Source organism: Gymnodraco acuticeps, unplaced genomic scaffold (genome assembly GCF_902827175.1).
Source record: "Gymnodraco acuticeps unplaced genomic scaffold, fGymAcu1.1, whole genome shotgun sequence".
NCBI classification, from domain to species: Eukaryota; Metazoa; Chordata; class Actinopteri; order Perciformes; family Bathydraconidae; genus Gymnodraco; species Gymnodraco acuticeps.
The window spans coordinates 5,587,892-5,609,096 of NW_022990042.1; the positions used below are offsets into that span (position 1 = coordinate 5,587,892).

Genomic DNA, 21,205 nt, shown 5'->3' on the forward strand with positions numbered 1-21,205 from the left:
TAGTAGAGGCTACTGTGAGAGTAAAAATACTTTGGTTACTATTGTGATATCGCTTTTTATTAAAAATGAATCTCGGTGAAGCAGATCAAGGACATGCTTCTTGAGGTAGGATCGTTATTTAGAGTTGTCATTGAAATGCAAGTTGTTGGCAGTCTCCCATTCAGAATATATTCATTTAGGTCATTTCTCTTTTCTTCCTTTTTCAAAATTAGCACAATACAATTGAAGTACGCAGAGAACTATAGCCATCCGCTGCCTTGTCGTGTACCTTGGAGAAAAGGAAGAGGACCTTTTCAAGGAGTGTAGCGACGTAATTAAAAATCTTGAAATAACATAAAATCCACGGGCAGAGTGTAAAAACACAGGACAAAAGCACTGCTCTCTGTCAGTTACATTCTGAAGCATATTGCACTTTTGGCCACACCCCAATCAATAATATCTTAGCAATGTTCAGCATGGATAGGTGTTGACAGCAATGGCATGGGAAAAGGATTGTGTAACATTTGAAAAGTGGCTTCTGCTCTTCACTTAACCAGTTCAACTATTGTATGGAACCTGCAAAAAAGATGAGAAGATACACTAAAACTTGCACGATTGTGATTGACAAAATCTGTCCACATGCATTTAAACACTAGGCAAAGTACTCAAAAGCACCTGTGTGTCTTCAGGACCACATTGCCATGACGACACACACATGCAGATTCAATAGGGGAAAACAATACCAGCGTTGCTTTAGCAGCTGGTAATAATGGCTCTGAATTAGCTAAGAGTGACAGTTTAAAAAGTATGCAGTTACCTAATTCATTATCTCTTATGCGCTAACCTATTATTTAATATGCTTCAAAAGGACATGAATATCTCCATCATCAGTGACCGGTCCACCCAGGATCTGACCATATGATGGCAACCATCGTGGTGGAGGGAAACAAATGAATGAGCAAGCATTCTGTGTTAAATGTGTTCATACTGTTTGAAATAATGACTGTCGGCAGTGTAAACATCTTTGTTACATCTTTTGTAAAATGGATGTGTGTGATCTGCAGACTGGTGGCCATTGAGAGTTTGTTTCTGTAGTTTTACAAAGACTTTACAGATTTTACATATTTGGGGCTGGTTTTAAATATGCAAAGGCCTCTAACTTCGTTGTGATGGCAGCATTTATTTGCTGTGTCCCCATGTCCCATGGTAATATGGCTAATGTGTTTATTTATTATTTGTGGGGCAATTTAAATTTGTGTTATTTATCTTTTTTTTCAAGATTGAAATGAAGCTCAGCGCAAGTTCTTTCAGGAAGACTGGGTGTGTATACATTCACTCCGCAGCTGCATATAATCAGCTCATCACAGGCGTTCTCTTTAACCTATTACATTTCACCTCATTCTCCAGCAGCCAATCACCGTGCTGCAGCCAAACTATAAAATGGTTCTCCTCTCTCCTGCAGTCAGCTGTGATTTCAGGTGTTCATGCACCTTATCATATGGCATGTGTCAATAAATTTTCAAACAAAATGAAGTCTCTCCTGATTGAAACATCATGTGTTGAAATAAACAACTGCAGTTCAAAATAAAAAGTGAATTGCTTAATATTTTTGTTGTGGAATCAATTAATTTCTTTCTTTAAAGGCAAAAACATGAAAAAGCTAAGAAAAAAAACTATTGAATACAATATATTTGGAGCAACTTAATTTATAAATGGTTGTAAACTTAAAAACGTGTGTTCACAATGATGGTAATTAAGTGCATACAAATTAAAATTATTTTTAAATCATGTGGTAAAACTAGTAGGAACAACTTAATCTTTTGAATAATCAACTTCAAAACTTGTGTTTATGCTACCAATTATTAAGTAAGTGGTAATTAAAAACACCTCTGATTGTAGAGGAAAAGCCTTCTCTCCTAACTTAAATAACTTTGTTGCTTTAAGACAATTTCATTAGAAGTTGTCTTAACTCAATAAACATCGATGCATACTGTTGCGTTGATTTTCTTTGTTGAGCCAAGGCATTTGTTTTTAGAGTGTGTTTGTGCACAGTTTCCCTTTCCAAAAATATATTGATTGAATAACAAATAAAAATATCAGGTCGGGAGATGAGACTGTGAAGTTCCAATGCTCTCTCTATCCTCCCTCCCTCCACGTCTCCCTCCACGTCTCGCGCACAGCGGTGAGGACAGTCATCGGCAGTCCCTTCAGACAGACAGGTGGCAGCACCTCCCACTTTACTCTCCCATGTTATGCTCGCTTTTCTTGGCTTATTTTGAAGGCGAGTGGTGATGAACAAATGACTAGCTGCCAGTGCCTCGAGTTTACATCTAATTAGCTAAAAGACAATAACAATTATAGTTAACTAAGGTAGGCTACTAGCTAATGGATAAATTAGCTCATGGTTTAGCTAAGGCAATTTATCATGGGCAGCAGTCTAATGTACTGTAGCCTACTAAAGGGGAGACACTTAAAGTGAATACAGTAAAATGTGTATCTAATAACGTCATCACAATCGCCACATTGATATGCAAATTAGGCGTTAACAGGCTTAATTAAAATGCGCTAATTTGCATGCAGTTACCAAGGCATTGCAGGTGAAAAGGATAAAACAAAAAAACATATCACCTCACAACTTCCCCAGATAGTTACTTAAAGTGGACCTATCATGCTATATTTGAATAATATATTGTAGGGCCATACTATATAAAACATGTCTGTGAATTTTTTTTTTCAAAATACCAAACAGATCATGCATTTTAGCCATGCCTCATTTCGCTCTATTTGCTCTTTTCCAGCCCTGTCTTCTCAAGGGTTGATTCTGTGGCAAATGACCACGCCCCCCTGCAAAGGAGGGGGGCGAGGCACGAGCGTCATGTTACCATGCTGTTACCATGCTGTTACCATGCTGTTACCATGCTGTTACCTTGCTGTTACCATGCCACGCAACCTCTCATTCCCCTGATAGGTGGAGAGTTGTCCATATAGGCTGAGCACCCCGTTTCTGACGTCAGAACAATTTCAAATCTGTATCAGTCTGTATCAGATCCGTTGCAGCCCTGTTTTTAGAGATTTGGGTATGGAGGAAAAGAGAGAGGGTTGTGTTTTCTGACACTTGGTGAGTTCCCTGACACACCGGGGACACATATTCATGTATGAAGACGTACAAAAGTGCATTTTGCATGATAGGACAACTTTAAGTCAAGTCAGTATTTTCCCCTGAAATGTTATGTTTATATATGCAGATTAGCTTTAAATCTAGATGAATTCAGACATGGTATAAAACGAACAACATTTATATGTGTTTCTTGGAAGTTTTATTTCCATTAGAGTGAAAGAAAACATGGAAGCAAAATAGACCAAAAATAACAAGTAGGCTACATGAAAAAACGATATTTTTGCCTGTAATGTCCTTAAACAGTAACTTCATAATTTTGATTGTTGGCTGCTCATTTACAGTTTTTCTCGATTGCTAACACACTAAAATTATACATGAAGCACAATTATTTTAACTGACACTCAAAGAGCAAAACATCGGCTCAAATCTCCAAAACTCTAAACACGTTTTCAGCTTTTCACACAATTTGCAAATCAACATGGCACTTTTTGCAAACCACTGCACACGTTTCTCCACGTAAGACACAGGCATCTGACATAAAGTCATGTGTTAGCAGGTTTAAAACACTGATATTCAAAATGCCTCACACAATGATCAAGAAACACGTTCCACCTGACCAAACACCTGATAGCATAATTGTTGGCTCATCAATCAGGATGTTAGCACTATGAAAAGACCACAGGTGAGTACTTTCTTACAGCAACAATGGAAGCCAACATGGAAGCAAGAGCAAGAGGAAGAGGTGGGTGAGAGTGAGAGGAGGAAGAATGAGAGGTAGAGGTGGAGGGAGAGGACGTGGACAAAGAAGAATACTCTCATGATATATCAGTGCTTATATCTGTTGTGTGAAACGTATTTACTTCATTACTGTAATTGAATTGATGGCATGTTGCATACTATAACTGTACAACAATGATGCACAATTTAGTGTAAACTTACTTGTATGCAACACAGACACTGACCAACCACTATATCTTTGTTGTTTATCTGAAGGACTGAGAAACAAAGAGGTGGAAGGCTAAGGATTTCCAATGAGGCACAGGAAGCAGCAGTTACAAACTGGGTTTTGGCAAACAACGCCATCACACTTAGAGAGATCCGAAGCATATAACTATGTGCTGAGATGCATGTTGCACAATCTTAGTTTTGAATAAAATGTGATGTTTTTCAACAACTCATTTGTATTTCTTCATTTACTGTATTTCTGTAAACTCAAGCAATCTTTCTCTGCAGAACCCTCTATGTACAGAGCATAGCCCATAACAGATGAGAGTGCTTTAGATAATGCTCAGCAGTGTGTAGTTGGGTGGTCAAACAATCTAGTATTAGGAATGAAGTGTGTTATATTTGGTGCTAAAGTTTGCATTTGGTAAGTGTTTATGTAGTTTTGAGTGACTGATTTTAAATGCCTTTTTCTTAATGTCTTTCATTTTTTGTAAAGCACTTTGAATTGCCTTGTGTTGAAAAGTGCTATATAAATAAACTTGCCTTGCCTTGAGTGCAGATCTTCATTTAGCAGGAGAAATGAGGAGTTTTGCACTTTGGGTGTGTGGTTTTGTGAATTGTGTTTAGTGTTCTGAGAAACTGAGCAATTTAAAAAAAAAAGTGTGTTAGCAATCGAGAAAAACTGTAATAACTATTAATTGTGCTAGTTTGTTGTCTGCTCTTGTGCAGCCGTAGTGAATACTAAAGAAGACTATTGTCTCTGTGTTAGCTGATTATTTTTGTAGAATTCTGTTGAGTATTAAACAATTGCGTGAGTGTGAGGGTATTAAAATGTATTGGTCAGTAAGTCAGAGATGTGAAACTATATATACATTTTTGTTTTAAAACATTTTTTCATAAATAATTATGGGAAGTGCCCTTTTTCTCACTTGAGCTCCCGCCCCCCATAATGTCTGTGCACGTCCCTGATGCAGACGGACTGTCGTAAGCTGTTTGTCGGTGTAGCAGGCGTTCAGTACAATGGACAGCGCCGCGCATCATTTCGCGCTCATTGGACCGGCACCGGGAGAGAGAGAGAACAGCTCCTGGAAGTTTTAAGTTGGACTTTCTCTCTCTCCCTCGAGAGACAGAGCTGAAACACAGATCTGTCTGAGAGCCTCATGCTGATCGTCTGGTTGGTCTGCTGCTCTCTTCCCCACTCCGCCCCCCTTTAACTGCTGGAGAGCGGACAACAGTGATTTAAGTCGGACAGAGAGAGAAGACAGGAGCGTCTTTGCACACAGTGGGTAACCAAAAGCTGTTTTTTCCGAACAATCCCCTGATCTGCACAGAGTTTGATATCTCCAGCGAACTCACTTTTTCTCAATTCTCCCATATTTCTGTTTGGATTTTCATTCTTTATTTGCCATGTCTTAAAGCAAAAAGTGTTGCTCGCGACAGCTTGTCAAGACAATTATTTTTCCCAAACACAGAAAAATTAAAAATAAATGCCAACGACACATTAGCTTTCGTTCGGTGCAGTGTGGCCACCCAGTGTGCCGCCGCCGGGACACCGGACCGCGATGATCGTGTCCAACGTGAGCCTGAGCGGCTGCGCGGGGGCAAACAGCGCGCTGTGTGCCGCGGTCGGGGACAGGTACCAGGGGGGAGGCTCCTACCGGTCCACCCTGAGTCCGACAGGGAACCTGGTGGTGGCTGTGTGCCTGGGCTTCATCGGCACTTTCGGACTGCTCAACAACCTGCTGGTGCTCATTCTCTTCTGCCGCTACAAGATGCTGCGGTCTCCCATCAACCTGCTCCTGATTAACATTTCCATCAGCGACCTGCTGGTTTGCGTGCTGGGGACTCCGTTCAGCTTCGCCGCCAGCACGCAGGGAAGGTGGCTCATAGGGGAAGGAGGATGCATGTGGTACGGCTTCGCAAACTCCCTGTTTGGTGAGTAGAAATGCGTAACGATGACCGTTTGGGTTGTATTTGTAGGCCTTAGTATATCTTTGCTCGTAACTCTTTTTATTTTTGGTTGTATCAAACTTTACAAACAAAAGTAAAAGCATGAAATCGGTGTAGCCAATATGAATTGAACTGAGACAATGAGTTGCTTTATACGCCAAATTCGAACAAATCGAACCCATTGTTTGGTCGATTTATTTATTTTTCAGTCCTTTCATACTTGTGAAAATTGTCTCCCTTTTAAGCTTCCTTTTCTTTATTGTGGTTGTAATTATCCTGCAGATTTTAAAGGTATTCTTTGCAGAAGCTGCAGTTTGTCTCATTGGCTGTTGTGTTTGCGGAAAAGCCGTAGAGGTAACCCAGAGAGCGGGGTCTAGGATCTCACGCATGGACGCACCTCGCGGTCCCCGGTGATGCCTTGGTTTATGTCCGGGTGAGGAGATCTTGTGTAATACTGGACATTATCTCCATTTGGGGCTGCATGAGTGACTGTTGAATCTCTTCCAGCCCTCTTCCAAAGCTGCACGTTTCATGGCTTCAGGGCCATTTTGGGAAGCATATGATGTGCTGACCTCTCAGACGCTCAGTCACTTGTTCAAATGTCCTTAGGAACTCTGGAAACGTGTCACAGCTGTCAGTGCATTTAGGCTGATGTACTGTATAAAGTTATGTACAGAGAGGTATCAAATGGCCGCTAAATACTTGTTACTGCATGCGAGGCAAGGGAAGATCATTGCTCATTAAGGTCTCTGGGATGTAGGGAAATGCATTTGTTGCTGAAACAAATCACCATTAGGAAATGTGCAATGAGAAAAGGGGCTCTGGTTTAGTGGTGAAATGTTATCAAGTACATTTACTCAAATATTGTACTCAAGTAGGCTACAATTTTAAGGTACTTTAGTATTTTCATGTTATGCTAATTTATACTTATACTTAAACTACATTTTGGTAGTTACTTCACGGATTCTGATTATTAGCTCATAGACAATATATATAAACTAAAATAACTTACATTGCTAATTAGGCAGAGGTGGAAGAATTACTTTATTGAAGTACCTTTAGCAATACAGGGGGGAAGGTAAACGTACTTGGTTACAAATAAAAGTATTGATGCCAAGGTATTGGCATCAAAATATGCTTTAAGTACGAAAAGGAACTGAAGTAATTTTGCAGATTTGAACACCATCTATTAATAATTGTGTTATAATAATCATTGATGCATCACTTCACTGTTGAACTTGGTAAAGGTGGGATTTATTTGGATTACTTTTGATAAAACTGGGTAGCTTAACCTTTAATATACTAATATGTTGATTTATATGTTTTGTAATAATCTAAATCCTCAAAGAGGTTACCTCAATCTGTAAAATAAATGAAGTGGAGTGAAAAGTACAACATTTGCCTATATTAAAGTATAACGTTGCATAGTGTGAAAATACATGTATTACATTCCACCTCTGATTATGGCTAACATTTCCAACAGCATTACACTTAAAGTAAATAAATATACAGTATATAAATATAAATCAACTAAAACTATAAAAACCCAGAAAACAAAAACAAAAAGAGACAGGGGAAAAAAGCAACATCAGTAACAACCTAGTGCGGTTTCCATGTGTGAGGACTTATTCTGTTAAATGTACGGCCAGAGTTATAACACTTAACCATTACTCTTCCATGTATAATGCTATTGGGGACCAGTCCGTAACACACTCAGTTCTTCAGAGACCGTGTAATAATCTCTCCAATGGCAAGATGGACATCCGTTTTCTAAACCATAATGAGATATCAGGGGGATCTTCATCCTTCCATTTCTGCAGTATCGTGAGGCATGCAGCATTCAAAGCAATTCCAAAAATGAATAATATGAGTCTGATCCGAGAACACATGTATATGGCTTTAGAGGGATATCAATGGGAGACAACATGTTTTAATCTGGCTTTCAACTGAAGTACAGAAAGACATCTTTCAGCATAATAAAGAGCACATAGGATCATAATACATCAACTCACAATTTACATGTGAATAATCTTGTTTTGGGTCTCATGGGATCTGTTAGAAAAATGCATTAAAGATAATGAATATTTCTACTTTTACTAGAGTATATAATCTGAGTACTTCTTCCACCACTGGGTCTACTTTTGCTCAAGAGTGCTGATAGCGATGCAAATTGGGTGCAGTGATAACACTGAGAATAAAACACTTGCTTTCTCCCCTGGAACAAGACACAGGGTGGGGAAAAGCTATTTCTAGAGGACACGGGGTGCTATGTAAAAGTTGCAAAAAGGGAGTTTTGTATCGAAGAAACATAAAAACTAAAATCATATTGATTTCCCTTGAGCCCAGAATCCATCGAAGCTTCAGATGCATGATTAGGAATGACATTTGTTTGATGCTACAAATCATTTGCAGGATGCTTTAAACATAAAAGTGCTCTCCTATCAGCAGATGTCATTGGCCTGTTGCTTGATTTGAGGTTATTTAATGAACAGCGCTTTCTTGTCATCAGTCCCTCTAATTGCTTTAAAAGCTTTTTCCAAGGCATCCAAAACAACCTTTGAAGACCAGGCAGACTGTCAGATTTTTAAAAAAAAAACACTAATTTATCCTCTCTGTGACATTCACACAATGTCAGGACATGTGCACTCATGTGTATTATACAATATCAAAGTGCATATTTCAAAGAATGTTTGGCAGACCAACATTTTGAGACGCACCACTTGTCAGTAATTGCAGAATCGTTAAAGAAAAGAAAAACACATGAGTGGAGAGTTGGTATACACAGGACAAGTTTTGGTTGGCAAGCAAGTTTTGGTTAAACTCAAGCATTAGCATGCTTGAGTTTAAGTCATTAGGAGTGGCATGTTTTAATAATCTGTCATGTTTTTCCCTTTGTTTCAAGCAATACAAACCATGTTAAGTGAATGGTATTCATAGTACTGTAAGCTTCTTTCTAAGATGAATTCCGAAATGGCATTGGGAGACAAACATGTTTACTTTGTGAATGGCTTCTAACAGGATGATTAAATATTAAGAGCTTTTTGAAAGGTGTAGACCTCCGCTGCCCTTTACAACCGTCAATGCAGGATGCCTTACTTAAAGTAAAGCAGCGCTATGCACACTTCTAAACCACCAAACATGTTGATAAATGTGAAGCAGGAGATGGAGGCTGAATTTGGAGAAATGTGTTGCTTCTGTGACCCTGTGACACATAGGACTGTTTCTGAGCATGGACGGATTGTGAGACAAAACTGTCCACCACCCCCCACTTATGGGCAGAACACCCGGACTGAGAGAGACACAATTGTTGTAGTTTTATGTCTCTTTGAGATAATACTGAGTTAGTGGTAATTTTTTATTTAGAGATGATTGAAAAGCGATTGTTCTGAATAACTTTTGTGTCTTTGGATGGTTATTTGGTGTCTATTTGTGCATGTTCTGCAACTTTTCTCCTAGTTTTTCGCTCTTTGTATGTTTTTCATATCCTTGTGGTACTATTGTGACTTTTAATGGTAGTTTGGCCTATTTGTGGTAGTACTCATAATTTTGAAGTTTTTTCTGATAGTTTTGTGTTCCTTTTTGGTAGTTTTGTGTCTCTGTGTGTATGTTCAGCACCTCCTTTGGGTAACACTTTACAATAAAGTACACAAAATGTGCTTAGTTACTGAGTAGTGAATAAGGAACGACTAGATAGTTAATGGTTAGTTAATGAGGAGTTCCTCAGTGACTGCGATTGAAGAACTGATGGTTAGTTACTGGTTAACAGACTTGGGGGTACTGAGTTTCCTGTCTTCTGTGTTTGTAGTGGTGACGTGCAACCAGTGGCGTAACTATCGACCGTGCAGCCGGTGCAACGCAAAAAAAAAAGAAAGTTTATATATATTTTTTAAATATTGTTTTTAATATATATTTTTTTGGGCCCCCAATGGCATTGACCGGTTCATGCAGTCTTCAAAGTAGCCAAGCAAACCTAAATTAATTTGTAATTTGTCTGTCCAATGACCTTGCACCCTGTCATGTCATGTGATACCTTGTGTGTGTCACGATCTGTCTTTATGGTGTTTTGTCTTGTCTTGTTTCATGTTTTATGTTGAAAGGTCTTCACTTCCTGTCTTGCCTGTTTCTGTCTGCGTTGTGTCTTGTTTAAATCTGTCTGTGGTCGTTAGTTTCCCTGGTGTGTCTAATTTACCCGATTGTGTTCACCTGGTGCCCCTGTGTTTTCTCCTCCCTCCTCACCTGTGTCTTGTTTCTGTGATTAGTCTTGTGTGTATTTAAGTTCTGGTTTTTCTGTCTGTCTTTGTCGGTTCGTCTTGTGTCATGACTAGTTCGTCGGTGAGTGTTCTGTTTTGTCGTTGTTATCACCTAGCCTTGAAATAAAGGAATTCTCACTTTAATCTGCATTTGCTTCACACACCGTGACAGAACGAACCGACCACAAAATGGACCCAGCAGGGTGATTCTCACGAAACCACCTTTGGTCATGTCTGTGAGAAATTGACAGACAAAATTACAAAAATAATCAAAATAATCAATTCTATATCAAACTGCATTGTGTATTGTATGTGGTACTATTGCTATTTTTGTAGTTGAGGTAGTAATTCATATTTTTTTCACAATTTTTCCATGTAGAAATTCATTACCGTAATGCGTCCGGAGTTTATTTTTTTACATTTAACCCCAAAATATCACAATAAATCTGCACAATTTAATACATACATAAATACAAAAAATTGTTGAAATGGTACATTCTTACTGGTAATATAATTATTTTGGGTCTAAGATTTATGAATTAAAATATTTTTGGATTAATATGTGTGTCCGGAGCATGTGAAGTTCATTACCGATGCACTGCCTATTTGGCCCCATTACAATTCCTGTTTGTTTAAATTAGTTTTTTTTTTACCCATGATGCATTGCATGGAAGAGAAGATGCAAGATAGCTACAAGGTAAGATGTCCTTTCAAGGTCAAGCTATAGATATGTTAAAGATTCAATTTACTGACACCCCAGTGTACACTACTAACTGTCATTACCGTAATGGGGTATTATATAATGTTTTTTTTTAAAGTTATTGATTCCAAAATCAATAGAAAAGTTGCTTTTATAGAGCCAGAATGATAGTGCAAATATTTCTTTTGTAGCATCATGGCTATGCTAACTATTATGCTAGCTAGTGTTATGGTCATTCATTACCGTAATGCTCTGCATTCATTACCATGTCATATAGGAGGCTGTTACGGTAATGAACAAAATTGTTGCGGTAATGAAAGAAATGTGTGCAGCTATGTATGGTGAGCTTTAACTATAAATAAATAATTTATATATATTATTTGAATCTAATTTATTTAATGAATACTGAATCCCTCTTGAAATTAAGTTCAGAAAAGGTGGAAAGGAAAAGGGCAGCTTCCAAGGTGAGGGTGGTGAAGCACAGAGAGAAAGTGTACAGCAACCCAGATACATAAGGAAGGAAAGAGAGAGGTTAGAACAGGACATCTTCACATTGTGTGTGAGAGAGAGAGTGAGTGAGAAAGAGGGAGAGACAGAGAAAGAGAGAGACTGAGAAAGAGAGAGACAGAGAGAGAGAGACTGAGCCAGTGTTTCCACCAGGGGGCCGTCTTGCCGTCATTGGATGCCCTTTTTCAGCTCGGAGCGCCCTCAACTCGAGCCGAGGCGGCCCAAAAAAAAGATTTATCCGAGAGAAGATCGACAATTTTTATCGTTTAAATCAGGGGTTCCCAAAGTGTGAGGCGCGCCTCCCCTGGGGGGCTCCAGAGAGCTTCAAGGGAGACGCAGCCGCCAGAAAAAAATAAAGAGAAACAGTGAAATCTAGCTAGTTAACTTCAGCTAACTTTATGCGAGCTGCAAAATATGGATAGATTTTTAGTGAAGTTACCTACAGTGAGAGAGGAGACAGCGTCTGTCAGAAAACGAAGGAAGTATGACAATGATTATTTGAAGCTAGGATTTTCATGGACTGGTCCTGATGACACTCCACTGCCACAGTGTGTTATCTGCAACGAGGTGCGAGCTAATGACAGTATGAGACCATGTAAACTCCGGTGTCATATTGAGACGAAACACCCTTGTTTGGTGACCAAGCCACAGGAGTTTTTTGACCGGAAGCTCAAGGAATTGCAGTCACAGAAAAATGTCATTGACACATTTAGCACTGTGAATACAAAGGCAACCGAAGCATCATACCGAGTGGCGTTACGGATAGCTAAGACAGGTAAACCTCACAACATTGGTGAAACGTTACTCCTCCCTGCTGCTAAAGACATCTCCGTCTCAACTATTTCTCTCCGAGTGCAACGTATGAGGAAGCTGCCATCCTTAACCTCAACATGTTTAAAACATAAAGATAAAGAGGTTTAAAAAAGCTATTGTTTAATGTTTTAAGGAGGTGACGCTCAGCCAATCAAAAAATAATAGGAAGGTAGCGAAAACAGAGCATTTTATGACATTTTCTCACCTTACATTTTCTCTTTGCAATGCAATTGAATACCCCTGCATTATAGCAACAATAATAATAGCAATAATAATTGGGAGGGGGGGCGCGGCTGTGATTATGTTCTCTGAGGGGAGGCTCACCTTCCCACACTTTGGGAACCCCTGGTTTAAATGACAAAAAGGAAAATGACATCCCTCTGTTGGAGGGGCAAAGGAGGCTGGTGGGATTTTTTTCGCCGCCAACAAAGCCGGTTCCTGTGACGGAAAAAAGTGTACTGCCAGCGAGCCTTGCCGTTGGCTCTCAGCCCGAGCCTGAGTTGCCGCCATCCTAGTCTCCGCCAGCATCCCCCCGCCCGTGCAGGTGCCCCGGGGCCGGAGTTGTCGTCATCTAGCCTCCCACCCCATCCAGAGCCTACGCCATCTGACAATGTCACTTCTACACCCGTAAGCCACGAAGAGAAACCGGTCAGCCACAACAAAAGGAAGTTTGTCGGAACCTGGAAAATGAAGTTCCCGTGGTTGTGCTATAATAAACAAAGTCATAAAATGTATTGCACACTATGTGTAAGGGAAAAAAAGCACAACGTGTTCACCTCGGGGACGTCCAACTTCAGGGTGAAGACTATAGAGATGCACATAAAGGGGGTGGATCACAAAGCAGTGCTAGATGCACAGCATTTACGGAGAAACAACATTCAAGTTGCCGTTAATCGAATGGTCTGTGACAGATCAAAGGCGGTAATTGCGGCCAAGAGGAACGTGTATTACCTGGCAAAAGAACTGTTGCTGACACACAAAAACAAAAGCTTGAATGAACTGTGCATTCTGCAGGGATGTGAAACCTTGGCAGAACTGCGCGTTTCAGAGAACGCCCTCACAACGACATAGTGCAGGACATGCAGTGCGCCGTAATGTGCTGAAGGAGGATTTCATTGCAAAGTTAAATAACTCAACATTCAAGGGGCTCATGACTGACGAGTCCACGGACATTTCGGTGGAAAAGCTTCTTTGCACATATGTTAACCTAATAAATGACGGTGACTTAGAAACCCACTACTTGTGCAACACACAGATACTGCATGCGACGCTGCTACCGTAACGCAAACCATTAAGGAGCAGTTGCAAAATTACAACATCGACCTGAACGACATAACTGGCAGATGGGGCAGCGGTTATGACTGGAAGAGAAAATGGGTTCGGGGCGCGTTTTAAAAAGGGAAAACCCAGCCATCGGTGGCACACACTGCGCTGCACATAAGCTAAACTTGTGTGCCCAGCAGGCTGCTGTGGCGATTCCATCCCTCCAGCGCTACCAGAGGACGGTGGGCAGCATCTATGGATACTTCTCCAACAGCAGCTCTCGGCAAGCACGGCTTAAAGAAATGCATGTCATCCTGGACACTGATGACGTTCAGCCTGCTGTAACCTCAACGATCAATGCGCTGTGAGCCATGCAGATTGGAGATGAAGGCGGCCTAAAATTCCAAGAATTCTTGGCCAACATTGTGGAGAAAAACGGCGAGATGTATTTTAAGGGAGAAAAGATAAAGGCCACCAGGGCGATGCGGCAGGCCGTGGATGGTGTAAGGCAGCGCTTCCTCGACACCCTCATCCAGAATATTGAAGATCGTTTCCCCGACATCGGCCTCTTTTCCGCTTTTCGCATATTTGACCCATGGTGTCTGCCACGGGACAACACTGAACGTGCGCGATTTGGACGCGATGAGATGCAGACCATCCTGGATCACTTGTGCCCAGCGGGACGGGAACCTATCGTTGACACGGACACCTGCAGCGCAGAGTGGTGACCTTTTAAGGAGCTGGTCCATGCAAACTACAGCAACAATTCCTTCCAGGAGTTGGTGAAGATCATGGCTACACAACATGCTGGCTTCCTACCTGAAACCACAAAGCTCCTGGCTGCAATCTCGGTCATTCCAATGAGCACGGTGCGGTGCGGACGTGGATTCAGCATTCAAAATCGCATAAAAACCAAGGGCAGGGTAAGAATAAAAGCAGAAAATCTCGACTGAATCTGCATTGAAGGACCACCCATTGAACAGTTTGACTTCTACAGAGCCCTGGAAAAGTTTAGAGTGGAAAAACACTACCGCATTTTCCAAGGACCATGCAAGGAGCGATGTCCCTGCCGGCAGCGGTGATTGTATACAGGTACATTATGTATCATGTAACAAACGTTACATTACTATTGTCTATTGTGTGTGTAAAGAGACAGTATATAAAAGTAACGGTGCAATTCAAAATTGTGTGTGTGTGAATATATACGTAAAGCGAAAGTATTTATAAAGCAATAGTATATCTCTTCTCCATGTAAGGTCATTACCATAACAAAAGCTTTTCATTACCGACATGCTCTGTTCATTACCATAACACTTCCTTAATAAGTTAATATTTTGATAGGAATATGGAAAACCTTCACATTTTCATTTTGTACAGGAAATGTTTGGTATGTCTGTTCATATTTTAAAATTGTCTTTTTTCAATCAATTGTACAATTTACACCACAGTAAAAGTCAATGTGTGGAACATAACATTGTGTTACGGTAATGAAGTTAATAACTACAATTATTATATTATTATATATTTACCTGAATTATTACACTATGTGACTACTTGTGACTATTGACAGCAGCATACGTTAAAAAATAAAATGCCAAACATTTACTCAAATATTTAGTTATCATCAATTGAAAATGTGTTACGGTAATGAATTTATTTGGTCAATGACTCGTTAAAACTCTCTAAAAATGTGTTTTAAAACATATACAGAACTTTTCTTTTACTAGGGCTAGTTCATTTAGAACCTGGTTGATACTAATGAGAACAATTATTTTCAAAATCTGCATCGAACTGTTTTGGCTCATGTTACAAATCACCCAGCAGCTGATCCATGGGAGGTTGAATTACAGCATTTAACCTTCTATCTGGCTTGCTGCTTCGATTGGTGGAAGGGAGCGTCCAGTGTTCGGCAGAAGAGGGCCGCTCTGGTAGAGGCGCACCGGTTGGCAGCAGAGAAACTATGTTTTGTGGAGTTCTTACCTGACTGGATTTTGGACTTCCTTGAAACATGTGATTCCCAGCCTGCTAGCCCCAGGCATGCTGACTCCATGTTCCCCAATTCCCAACCTGGCACCATACGCCTTGGTGGGTTCCACCTGAAGTCAACCCGTGCTTCTGCCCCAGTTCCTGCTCCTGTCCAGGAGTTGTATTCCGGAACTCATCTGGCTTATGGAGGTCCACAGAGTATTCAGGAGGCTGCTAAGAGGAGTCGTCGCAAGGCCAGGCTAGCAAACGGAGCAGCCATGGTTCCGGCTCCAGTACAGGCCCCAACAGCCATGGTTCCGGCTCCAGTGCCGGACCCAGCAGCCATGCCTCCATGCTCCAGTACCGGCCCACGCAGCTTTGCGTCCATACTGGATTACCTGGCTTACACAGCCAGGGTCCAGGCTTCCGCGCCGGACCCAGCAGCAATGATTTTGGCTTCAATTCCGGCTCCAGAGCCAGCCCATTCAGCCATGTTTCTGGCTCCAGAACCGGACCTTACAGCCATGTTTCAGGCTCCAGAACCGGACCTTACAGCCATGTTTCCGGCTCCAGAACCGGACCTTACAGCCATGATTCTGGCTTCATTTCCGGCCCCTGCAGCCATGGTTCCGGCCCCAGCAGCCATGGTTCCGGCTTCAGTACCGGCCCCGGAAGCCATGGGCTCGACTCCAGTTTCGGCTACAGGGCTGGCTCCCCAGCCGACGCCAGCTCCCGAGTCTTGTCGGCGTACAGGCCGACTCCAGCACCTCGTCTTCTGCTGGCTCCCCAGCCGACGCCAGCTCCCCGAGTCTTGTCGGCGTACAGGCCGACTCCAGCACCTCGTCTCCTGCTGGCTCCCCAGACGACGCCAGCTCCCCGTGTCCTGTCGGCGTACCGACCGACACAAGTTCCCTCTCAAGTCCCCTCTCAAGTTCCTACCCGAGTCCCCTCTCAAGTTCCTACCCGAGTCCACTCTCCAGTTCCTACCCGAGTCCCCTCTCCATTTCCTACCCGAGTCCCCTCTCGAGTTCCCTCTCGGGTCCCCTCTCGAGTTCCCTCTCGGGTCCCCTCTCGAGTTCCCTCTCGGGTTCCCTCTCGGGTTCCCTCTCGGGTCCCCTCTCGGGTCCCCTCTCGAGTTCCCTCTCGAGTCCCCTCTCGAGTTCCCTCTCGGGTCCCCTCTCGAGTCCCCTCTCTGGTCCCCTCTCCAGTCTCCTCTCAAATCCCTTCTCGAGTCCCCTCTCAAGTCTCCTCTCCAGTTCCCTCTCAGGTCCCCTCTCCAGTCCCTTCTCGAGTCCCCTCTCTAGTCACCTCTCAAGTTCCTACCAGAGTTCCTACCAGAGTTCCTACCAGAGTCCCCTCTCCAGTCCCCTCTCCAGTCCCCTCTCCAGTCCCCTCTCCAGTCCCCTCTCCAGTTCCCTCCTCGAGTCCCCTCTCTAGTTCCCCTCTCGAGTCCCCTCTCGAGTTCCCCCTTGGTTCCCCTCTCAAGTCACCTCTCGAGTCTCCTCTCGAGTCCCCTCTCGAGTCACGTCTCGAGTTCCCCCTTGGTTCCCCTCTCGAGTCTCCTCTCGAGTCCCCTCTCGAGTCACATCTCAAGTCCCTACCCAATGTCCTGGTCCGTTGGAGGTTCCGCTGGGGATCCTGCCAACTCCATGTCCTGTCCCATTGGAGGACCCGTCGACTACTCCTCTGCCGGGGGTCCTACCAATCGTATGTCTGTCCCGTTGGAGGTCCTGCCGTCTACTCTCCTGCCGGGGGTCCTGCCAACCCTTTGTCCTGTCCCGTTGGAGGGCCCGCCGTCTACTCTCCTGCCGGGGGTCCTACCAACCCTTTGTCCTGTCTCGTTGGAGGTCCCGCCGTCTACTCTCCTGCCGGGGGTCCTGCCAACCCTTTGTCCCGTGCCGTTGGAGGCCCCGCCGACTACTCTCCTGCCGGGGGTCCTGCCAACCCTTTGTCCTGTGCTGTTGGAGGCCCCGCCGACTACTCTCCTGACGGGGGTCCTGCCAACCCTTTGTCCTGTCTCGTTGGAGGTCCCGCCGTCTACTCTCCTGCCGGGGGTCCTGCCAATCCTATGTCCTGTGCCGTTGGAGGCCCCGCCGACTGCTCTCCTGCCGGGGGTCCTGCAAATCCTGTGTCCTGGTCCTCTTCCGTGGGGGATCCTGCCGAGGCCTGTCCCACCAGCTCCGACACCGGGTTCTGCCCGGCCTCCGGCACTGTCCCGTCAGCGCCTTCCTGCCCGGCCTCCGGAGCTGTCTGGTCTTCGCCCTCGAGCCCGGCCCTCTGAGAGCTGCAGTCTTCGCCCTCGAGCCCGGCCCCCTGAGAGCCGCGGTCTTCGCCCTCGAGCCCGGCCCCCTGACTCTTCCTGCCGCGGTCCTCGCCCTCGGGCCCAGCCCCCTGACTCTTCCGGCCGCGGTTCTCGCCCTCATGCTCGGCCCCCTGCCGCTGCCTTCGCCCTCATGCTCGGCCGCCCGAGTCCCCCACCTTAGACTCTGCCTTGCCCCCGGGCCATCCGCCCGAATCCCCCTTTTTGAACTCTGCCTTGCCCCCGGGCCGTCCGCCCGAGATCCCTTCCTGGTCCTCTGCTGTGCCTCTGGGCGGTCAGCTCAGTTTTAATAGTACACTCTGTGTCTTGTTGAAATGACAATAAAGTATGTCTATGTCTTATCGATCCGGTCCTTTAACATTACTTTTATCGGTTCTTTTGGAGAAAAAAACAAGGTAAACTAACTAAACAAATTGTGAACAAAACTAACATTGCTTTTTATTTCAATTGAACACATAATATTTCACATCAAAAGAAAAAACAATGTTTTAACAAATCGTATTAAATAATGTGATGACAGAATTGTAAACAGAATAGCTGAAACTTTAACAAAATAAAGAGTAACTCAGTTTCCTCTAATCATTAACCCATGTTTGTATAATGTAGTTAACTCTGTGTGTTGCTGCTAGAATACATAACATACCTGACGTGGAAACGTTACTCGTGGATGGGGCTACAGAGCTACTAGAAAGACGGTCGAACCCGGTGCATTTCTCCGTCTGAATGTGGAGCACTTTTGCTAAATGTTTAGACAAATTGCTCGTGTTACCGCCCTTACATGCTAAACTCTTATTCCACTTTTGGTAACGAGCATTGTCCACATCGAAACGGCTATAGTTTAACCACACCTCGGAGCGCGTTCTCTCCGCCATCTCCTCCGTGTGTGTGTGTTGCTGCATGTAGCAGCTGCGTGTGTGTAAACTGCCCCGCCTCCTCGCTCATTCACTCACGGCAAAAGTTACTTTACTTGCTATAAAACCTCACGGTAAAAAAATGCACTCCCTATTCCATTGTCATGAAGGTGGAATCTAACTATATCCAGAATACGTTTTATTGGATCCAGGCTAGAAAAATGTTTATTTCTGCTGTAAAGTTGGGCATCATGGGGGTCTATGGGAATTGCTCCTTTTTGCATCCATCCCCTGTCGGCCACTAGATGAACTGCAGTTTGTGGCACTTCCTTCTGGGCTTCCCGGCTCTGCGCTATAAAGCGCTGATTGGCTGTGGGTGGGCCAGACGTGCATGTGGGTGGGCCCAGGCCCACCCACAGCTACGCCACTGCTTGTGTGTATTTAAGTTCTGGTTTTTCTCTCTGTCTTTGTCGGTTCGTCTTGTGTCATGACTAGTTCGTCGGTGAGTGTTCTGTTTTGTCGTTGTTATCACCTAGCCTTGAAATAAAGGAATTCTCACTTTAATCTGCATTTGGGTCCTACCTGCTTCACACACCGTGACAGCGTGTCTCCTACAGTGGCATTTTGCAAGCAAAGTGCATGGAGCCACATGACCTGGGGCCTCATTTATAAAGGGATATACGCTAAAAAAAAAATGGCGTACGCCAGTTTCTACGCAATGTTTGCGATTTATAAAATACTGTACTAACTTGACGGGAAAATGTGCGGTCCTCCACGCAAACTCTAACCCATGCGTACGCACTAAGCACAACAACGGGAGAGACGAGAAACTGCGACACCGTTGGCAGAAGGAAGAATGGAGAGAAATATGTGGAAATAATACCATAAACAAAATGTTACCTCTCATTTATCATATATGAAGAATTCAATTTCAAACATTGATTAAAGCCAATCTTAAAATGATTAAACAAACGCCTGTTTGAGACTCCTCAGTGCACACAAAAACATAACTTGGAGAAATAAATAAGTACGGATATGTTATTTAAAACCACCTCGAATATGTTGTGTTAATGTTATGAAATGTTTTCTCATAAATAATGCGGTAAGCAGGAGGACAGAATTACGTCTAATCTGACGCCGTTTTGTATTTCTATAGGTTATATAGATACGAGCATGGTTTTATATACTATCATGTTTAATCGTGTTTTATGCCGTTTGCCAAGACTTGATAAGTCGCTCATAAAACACAGGAGGTATGGAAACTAAGAACACCATATGTGGTCAATTGTAGCTCTAATATAACAACACATTAGTTGTATTTCCTTCATGGTGGATTATGGATATATAGTTGCTGATCGAAAGCTGGAACACAAACTACCAAATACAAACAAATAATTCAGATCCAGTCGTCATGACTCCACTCCGGAGTGATTCCCCGATCATTTCTTACAGTTTCTCATCCAGGGGGGGTCTCCTGTCCCCGGTGCAAACACACTGCCTGAGGAATGCTATGTGTATTATTTTTGTCATTAACTTTTTTCGGACCACTTATTTATTTATTTTGGTGACGATCCGACCTCCATGCTGCTACTCTGGTTCAAACTGCATCCACCAAAAAATATAATTTATCTCGACCTCCCCAAAATAACCCACATCTGACACGGTGTGAGATGTCTTTTTTAGCTGTTCTGTCGTCATTTCCTGCGATCTTCTTCATTCAGTCAGTCAGAATGAATGAATGGCCGTTTCTTTGACTATTTATAGGCAAATATGGGCGTTACGTGAAGCCCGCAAAAGCTACACCATATTTCGAGTCGATTGTGATTTATAAAGGGAAACCGGCGTAGGAAGTGCCGTACGCACTTTCCTCGCAGGTATACGCAATGTTCGGTGAATCGGAAAATGTCGGAAAATGTATGGACCTATTTTTCGGATTTCTACTACGTAAGCAACCTTCCCACATGAATACGCACGGCGTTATACATGAGGCCCCTGGTGTTAGGACAGTTAGCTCCTCCCTGCAGCAGAGGAAAGAGCTGCAGCCTTCCAGCCCTCACACTCAGTGAGAGAGATGTATGCAGCACAAACGTCCCTCCATGGCTTCTTCTCAGCAGGCCACCGTGTTGCCTCCTTTTATAGTGCTACTATTTCCACCCAGTACGTTCAACATAACTAAATTGAATTTTATTTTTGCTTAAAAGCCTCTTACTGTAGATCTGTCAAACTTTTTTAATTGAAAACGGATTCAAATCGCTACTTCCACTTCCTCTGGGATAAGTTGGCAAGCCAATTTCCTCCACAGGATCACTTCATTTCAGCGAGTCCTTGACGTTTCTCAGTATCAGGATGTACTCTGATTGTAGCTGCTGTCTCGTTAAACCCTCGTGTTATGTCGAGATTTAGCCCCACCTGAGGTGTGTGACGCTGACATCCAATTTATACAAATCCTTCTGACAGGACCTTGGCTTGTTTGAGCTAAAACAGAAAAGAAAGAGAGATGGCTCAAAGACATCATTAGAGCCGTTATTGTTTTGGATAAGTCAT

The 21,205-nt window shown here is 43.2% G+C and overlaps 1 protein-coding gene across 1 annotated transcript in view; it reads left to right on the forward strand.

Moving 5' to 3' along the window:
* The first annotated feature begins 5,446 nt into the window (after window positions 1-5,446).
* Window positions 5,447-21,205, forward strand: part of LOC117545432 (pinopsin-like) — a 117,950-nt gene continuing 102,191 nt past the window's right edge. Inside the window, exon 1 of the mRNA XM_034215205.1 lies at window positions 5,447-5,977. Coding sequence (XP_034071096.1) covers window positions 5,605-5,977 — 373 coding nt within the window. The 5' untranslated portion in view covers window positions 5,447-5,604. The remainder of the gene's footprint in view (window positions 5,978-21,205) is intronic.